Source organism: Strigops habroptila, chromosome 4 (assembly GCF_004027225.2).
Source record: "Strigops habroptila isolate Jane chromosome 4, bStrHab1.2.pri, whole genome shotgun sequence".
In the NCBI taxonomy this organism is placed as follows: Eukaryota; Metazoa; Chordata; class Aves; order Psittaciformes; family Psittacidae; genus Strigops; species Strigops habroptila.
In genome coordinates this window covers 18,535,748-18,543,261 of record NC_046358.1, presented here as the reverse complement: position 1 = coordinate 18,543,261, position 7,514 = coordinate 18,535,748, and the positions used below count along the sequence as shown (strand labels likewise).

Sequence of the window (7,514 nt, the reverse complement as noted above, 5' to 3'; positions counted from 1 at the left end):
TTGTATAGATGAAAACGCAGGGGGCAGGGGCTTTGGGGGTCTGGTTCACCCCGGACAACAGGCGAGACTTCGAGGGGTTTTCCGGAGAGCCACCTCGGGGCCAGCCAGACGACGATGCTCCGCGGGGCACGGCACCGGGCGCGACCTGCGGGGCTCCGTTCCCCGCTCCCGCCCCCGTCCCGGGGCGGCCCGGCTGGGCGGTGGGGCGGGCGCGCAGGCGCGGGGGGGGGCGGGCGGCGGCGCTCGGCGGCTCCGTGCGCGGCGCGGCCCCAGTCCGCGCTGCAGCCGCCGCGGGGGCGCCACTACCATGAGCGGCCGCGGCCGCCCCTGCGCGACTCACGGGCACCGGGCGCACCAGCCGCCGCCGGCCCCCCGCCGCTGCCGCCGCGGCCGCCGCTGCCGTCGCCGCCGCTGCCGCGCACCCCCGGCCCCCGAGCCCGGCGCTGCAGGATGCCGGGGGGCAAGAGAGGGCTGGTGGCACCGCAGAACACCTTCCTGGAGAACATCGTCCGGCGCTCAAGCGGTGAGCTATCCCCGCCATCTATCCATCATTCCGTCCGTCCGTCCGTCCCTCCGTCCCCGCGGCGGCTCCTCGGGGCGCGGAGCCGCCGCGCCAGCTGCCCCGCTGCGGTGTGTGCCAAAGCGGTGCCTTCAAGGAACGAGGTCTCTGCTGTGCCCTGCCAGGCTCCGCTGGAGCCAGCCCTTCACCACCCTGTCCCTGTCCCCTTCCGTTTCTTGTTACCTCGTTATCGGTACTGCTGCTTCTGAAAATAGGTAGTCATCATTTACATTTCTAATACTTTCTCTGTTCGTCGTGTCTTTTTTTTCCCCTTCTTCATAGAATCATAGAATGGTTTGGGTTGGAAGAGACCTTAAAGATCATGTAGTTCCAACCCCCCTGCCATGGGCAGGGACATCTTCCACTAGACCAGGTTGCTCAAAGCACCATCCAGCCTGGCCTTGAACACTGCCAGGGATGGGGCATCCATAACTTCTCTTGTTCCTTATTCTCTTCTTGTTCTTTAATTCTCTAGTAATTGGGCTTGCAACTGTTTTCATTCAGGGTTTCAAAGTCTTTGTAATTCTGTGGCACTTCAGTCTGTGGTAAAGGTGCTGGGAAGGAGGATGAGGGAGTGACTGTGATTAGGACGATGGTAGTCCTGGGGCTGAGCAGGTATGTAAAGAACTGTCTGCAGTTGCTCATCTACAGCTCCTCTCTTTGGTGGATATTTACAGGACTGGTTCAGGACTGCATGGCTGTCAAATTATTCCTTGCTGTTGGAGTTAATTTTACCCGTTGATCCAGTGCAAAGCACTGATCAAGAGTACTGTGTACAGCTCCATTAAAGTTACAGTGTGGTTGCAGACCGCCGTCTCTTTAGATGTATTAAAGTAGATGCTGCTTTAGGCAAGTCTTGTGCTAGTTACATTCCTTTATTTATGTCATCTTTGTACTGGCAACTAATTACTGAAACATATGAGCATTTGCATGAATGAAGTGCGGTAAGAAACCTCGACTTTGCATATGCTAAAAGATGCCTTGTTGGACAGCCCAAGTTTAGGGCAACCCTGACATACCAAACACTGCTGTGCCAGTGTGCATCTGGGGACGTGAATGGGAAAGGTGGGCAGAGCAGAGTATTGAGCAAAGTTGCCACATGTATTGTTAATGAAGACATTAATGTGATGTGAAATCGTGCTGAAAAGTGTTCCCTTCCACCTTTCTATTGCACGACTCTGGATTTACCCCACATTCATCCTAACATGGTTTGGTGTGCCGATTTTGATGGCAGGTGCTGAATTAGTGATTCATTGACTTCCATGGGGAGCAGGAGTGGGATAAGGACTTAGAATTTGTTTTAAAATATTTTATGTTAAAATGCCAACCTTGTATTAAGCCATCAACTATTTTTTTGGGGGGGCTTCATCCCTTTGGTGTTGCCTCTGTCAGTTGTGTGGTTGGTAGCTGAGTCCCCGTCAAGCTCTGTTGCTGCACGATTACCAAGAGCTAGTTTCCCGCAATAGTGTATATATTTAGCAGAATATTAAATGCAAGCTTAATTAATAGGGGTTTATATAGCACTTTCCCTCTGACAATTTCAAAGTGCTGGTGGAATTTAATTACACTTCACAGCTCCGTGTGGAAGAGGACACACAGAGGCATTCCCAACCTGTTCTTCGAATTGTGGCGTAAATGGGGGGTCAGAGCATCACAGTTGTTTTCCCAAGGTCATGGGGCGAGTCCGTGGCAGAGCTGGGAACATGGTTTGGGATTGCTATGCTTTTGTATCATGCTCTAATTAAATCATGTGTCCTCCCTGGTGAAAGCTCAGTAAAGCTTTGAGATGTCAAAAATTGTAAAAGCTCAGAAGGCTTGTGAACATTATACTTTAAAAGCATGTGTTCCCCTCCAGTTTTTAACCTGGTCTAATTTAGGAGCATTAAAGCATGCTGATCTGGTCATTCATTCATTTTTTTCTCTGCCACTGATGATGCCTAAACATGATGCTACAGATGTAAATCTGCCCCATTGGACAAGGTGAAAAGTGGATGGGGAATTCGTTTTTAACTCATGTAAGTGGTCAGTATTGTGCCCTGAAACATGATTTAGTTCTTACTTTTGTCATCCAGGACATAACCTTATTTGTCCTTTATAGAAATAGTAATTTTCATTGGATTCAGTGCTGTTTAATCCAAACTTAATGGCATCCAGTAGAGCAAATCTGATTCCAGTGGCTCCTGCCAGTGCTCGGTAGAAGGCAAGGATTTGATCTGCTGACTGCGTGCAGGCTTTTGTCTTTATATTTGGATTCACCAGTTTCAAGGCGATTTTTCATTGGCAAGTTGAGGAATGGGATGAAGGAAAGACTGATGATTGTTTTTTAAAAGACATTTTCAGCATCCTCAGAAAGAGCTCTTCTATCACCTTTACTGGTTAAAGAACATGCTCTTTTGAGATTTCTCACAATTATGCAATCCCGTTGCGTTCTTGGCAATAAATCTTTTCTTAACGAGGAGAAGGTTAGTAGATAGAGGTAATATCTTCTATTAGGCAACAGGTACAGCTGGAAAAATTAGACAAGTATTTCAGCAGATAGGCTCTTCTTTAAGAGCATGGAAGCAATGGTTTCAAAATGAAATGTAGCTGGAGTCTAATTAATCAAAGTTGCTAGAAATGGTTTTAAATAACAAAATTTATAGACAAAATTGCAATAATTTTAAAACGTGGAGAGTTAGAGCTGGCATAGTGGGAACACGGTGCGAAGACTTAATGTGGTGGCCACCCTGGTGTTAAAAGCAGTCATATATTCAATTTTCAGCATTATTTACTCATTTTCTGTTTAATTTTGTGAACCTTTCCTTTTTGCCCCAGCTTTGGCTGCAAATGAGGTTAAAACTGTGAGAGAAACAATCATGGCAAGTCAGTCATAAGCAAAGCATAAAAGACCTGAGTAGAAAGGAATGGGGTGGCCACGGCTCTTCTGCCCTCTGTATGGAGAGGTGGGATTTCTGGGCTACCCTGCCAAGTTGTTCTTTTTCCAGCCAATGTGTTTGGGAAGGATGGAGCAACTGCCAAAGCTATGGGGTGGGACAGAGAGAGGTCCCACAGTGTCCCTTTGCCTAGGGAACCTCTCTTTTGGAGGCAAATTTACACCTTGCTGCTTGTGAAGTGTTTTAGAGCAGGATTGTACTTTGCTTTTTGGGCAGCAGCAGGTTACAGATGTTTCCTGAAGCCTTTGGTGGTGGACAGTAACCTCTGAGCTTCTTAGTCGGTTCTTTGCCCACACCACAGCTGAGCTCCACTTGAGCAGAGACAAAGTCTGTGGGAGAAGCAGGGTGATCTGTTGTTAGACCAACTGCTACAGTTGGTAAAAAGGGCCAAGCCCACAGGATACACAGACCTATCTTCTGGCTAATCTCAGTGCACTCTCCAATCTTTCTTCTTCTTTTAAAGCAGAGTGAAAATACGTCAGGTAAAGGTCTTATCTGAGGCTCACAAAGATTGATGTGATCTTGCTACAGCCTTGGCTGTGCCCTGGATCTTAAGAACACCAGGTCTTTTGTTGAGCTGAAAAAAGTGTTTTGTGAGAGCACTGGGTTAAATCACATTAAGGTGACTGCCTTTTACTGCCATTAGTATTTTGGACATTTAATAAGGGCCTTCCTTATGGAAGTGTTCTCTCCTAAAATGTTCTCAGCAGTCTGTGCCCCTTATTACTGATATTACTGGTTGCACCTCTAGTGCATTCAGAGCTTGCTGATACTGACCTTGGCTCAGCATCGTGGAGGTGTTACGGGTGCAGAATTGGGCAAATCTCCACAGCCAGGCTGGGCTTCATGGACCTGGCAGGCGTACAGAGCGGTTCAGCGAGTTGAGCCTCTCACACAGGGGCAAGAGAATGTGTTTGTCTTGCCCGTTCATCTTCACCCTTCACGTATTCTAGCAACGAAAGCATTAAGCCTATGTTAATGGCATAATTTGCTTTTATGGTAGAGGGTGAGTTTGGGAAAAGGTTAACTCTGGGGCTTTGTGGCAATATGCAATAAAGAGTGCTAACAGTCTGGAAGAAGGGCTTAGTTTAGTGGAAGAATATATGTAGTCTTACCTATATGGTAAGAGTCATAATTATTGGTTATTGTTTCTGTTGCAATAGCTCTTAGAAGCTTCCTCAGGAAAATGAGTCTTTCAGGTCTTTCACAAATGTGTTTTGACACTTGGGCTGAAATCTTGGCTCCGTAAGACTTACAAGGGAATTTTACCATGAGCTTTAATGAAGCTAGCATTTAATTCCTGTCCTTTTCCAGCTTTGTGCCATGTTTCTACAGAGCAGCTCCTTCAGACAGAGCTTTATGCTCTGCTGGGTCCCTGTGACTTTGAAGGGCGAAAGGAATAGCCCTCAGTACAGGTGACTGGGTTATAAAGAGAGGTTAGGCAGGAAAGGGGAGGGAAATGAGTGTCACATCTGTAGTGCTAAGACACCTTTTTCATTTTTATTATACTGGTATTATGGATAAAATAAATGTCTGTTGTCTCTCCTGTCCTTCTTACTAGCCCATGTAGCTGATGTCTTACAGGCAGGGTGACAAAATGTTATTGTTATGGGACATGATACGCGTAGGTTTTTCTCCCCTAAATTAAAACAAAATTGCATTTTCCTCTGATCCAAGTGAAGTTACACACGCTGCAGAGAGAGAGTTCTTCAAAGCAAGTTACTTCAAATTTACAGGATGTCTGTCACTGGGGATCTTCTGAAAAAATGCGGACCTCAGAAGTTCCCTAAATCTCTATGGAAAGACACTATAAACTGTGCAGTAAAAGTTTCCATCCTCTGGCTCAGCTGACTGCAGAGAACTTACTACTGAAGGGATGACCAAGAAGCTTATGTCATTAAGGCTTTCTTTGGCATTTGAAGGCACAGGGTTCCTTTTGCAGTTTCTATGACTGCAGGGGGCCTGCTGATACATAAATCAATGCAAAGTGGATTTTTACACTAAGAAGCATTACTAGATGACATTTGTGAGGAGTTTTCAATTGCTGGCACCCTGCTTTCCTTAATTCTCAAGTTGGCTTGCTGAATGCAGAAAGATTAAGCATGTCTGACTGCTGCTGAAATTGGGGGAGTTTTACATGGTCTAAAATTTTTTATGTGTTTTTTATTTTTCTTTTTTTTTTTAATGGTTATGGCAGCTTTGTACCATTGTATTCATTTAGAAACCCAAATAATGCGATATCGTTACCTAAAGGAATACCTGGATTTCCTCGAGGTCTGACCAGCTGCTTGTTAAATTGTGGGTCTGTCTAATATTTCTTGGTGTGCGTATCGCGGACGGTGGGAGAAACGTTGTGCTCTGGGGGACGCTTGAGCGCTGCTGAGCGCTTGCCACAAGAGGTCACTGCAAGAGCTGTTGCATTCCCAGGTTAATCTTGAAATCTGAGAGAAGAGAAAAATGGAATTATTGATTTTTTTTTTAAGTAAATATCCAGGTTTTTATTGCTGTTGGAGGGAGTAGACAGCCGAAGAATAATATCAGGAAGTTAAGTGAGCTGTGGAAATACATTTAATTAGCCTGTTTAACAGGGTACTGTTTGGTGGTTGACTGGGATTTTAAATTATTCTCCTGGAAAGCTAAGAGAAAAGGATTTTCTGGTTTGATAAAATAAAGTAATAGAAGAAGATTTGGAGTTAGCACTTTAATAACCTGCTTTTCAGAAAAAAAGTCTGATTCTTGTTTAATCAGCACACTCAATGACTAGCTATTTTAAATGCCAAGCCCTGGGTAATCCAAATAGCCAGGGTCCAATCCTGCACCTGGATGTGGCAGTGGAAGGGAGTCTGACTGCTGGCTTGTGAACATCCCCTTTGGAGACTGGCCCGAAGCAGCGCCTCGATACCTGCCTGGATCTGAACTGTTGATAGTTCTACTTCAGCCACTTGCACAAAGAGCAGAGCATGGGAGAGGCAAACAATTCTCTGCCAAAATAGGTTTTTGTGAGATACAGCCAGGGCCTGTGAAACTGCAGCCAGGACTGGCTTCGGGCTGAGTGTTTGCAAGAGGAGCCCCCATGTCTGAACAACTACTGTTACTGCAATTTTCTCATCTGGAAATGTGAAGCAAGCACTCTCATTTGTATAAAGCTAGAAATCTGATTTTTGGTTGTTCCACAAGGGTGCCTGTGCACCTGGAGTGAGAGCTACAGAGTTCTCCAGTTTAAATTTAGTCTTGCTACATCTATGTTGTATTCTGCATAATTTTAACAGGGAACAGATTCAGCAGTGGACTTTAGATGATAACCAGGGTATGTGAGGATTAGTTTAACTCTAGGATAAATGAACGTGTGTGGGAGAAACTGCGATCAGAATTGTATGAAATGTCATTTTGCAGGCAGCTCACAGGGATGCTCTCTTGTCCGTATTGACTCAAAACTCTCCCTGTGGTCAGTGACGTTGTGCCACAGTAAAGGCAGGGGACTGTGCTGTCTGTGGTCTTTCACATTCACAATGATTGAAGTTAATTTTTTAAGTTTTTAGGAGGTAAATTCCAGGCAGACTCTAATCTTTCCTCTTGAGCTCACTTGCTAAATTGGTGGAAGCTGTTGTGTTCCCAGCGAAGTGATTTACCCGTGGATTTAATATTTCAGCCAATGCTGGATTATTTATCTTTTATTTGAGGTGCATTTATTTGGGGCAGGAAATAGATCATTTTAGCATAGTCGGTACAGTGGCACCTTGTGCTGGGTTTAGCACTCTTTGCATTTTCATAATATGAATATTAAATAAAAACAACACTGGTACAGAAAGGTGACGTAAAGAGTTAGTCCTTTGAGAAATTTTTTTTTCAGGCAAGCAACGCTTAATGTGCTGGATAAATTGGATGACACTGATGTTTTGCATGCTTTAAAGACACGGGGGAAATAATAGCTTTGTTAGAAAACAACAGTGTGGCTTTATAGTAAGGAGTAGAAAGTGCTGGTGGAGGTTGCTCCTTTAAGCACAGCAGTTTGTCTGCAGCCA

The 7,514-nt window shown here is 45.3% G+C and overlaps 1 protein-coding gene across 2 annotated transcripts in view; it reads left to right on the top strand.

Moving 5' to 3' along the window:
* The first annotated feature begins 277 nt into the window (after window positions 1-277).
* KCNH5 (potassium voltage-gated channel subfamily H member 5) overlaps window positions 278-7,514 on the top strand; it is a 165,033-nt gene continuing 157,796 nt past the window's right edge. The window contains exon 1 of one of the 2 annotated variants that reach the window (XM_030484218.1): window positions 278-523. In XM_030484218.1, coding sequence (XP_030340078.1) covers window positions 451-523 — 73 coding nt within the window. In that variant the 5' untranslated portion in view covers window positions 278-450. Of the gene's footprint in view, window positions 524-765; window positions 775-7,514 lie in introns of those variants that run through there. The other variant, XM_030484219.1, reaches the window with a different exon arrangement.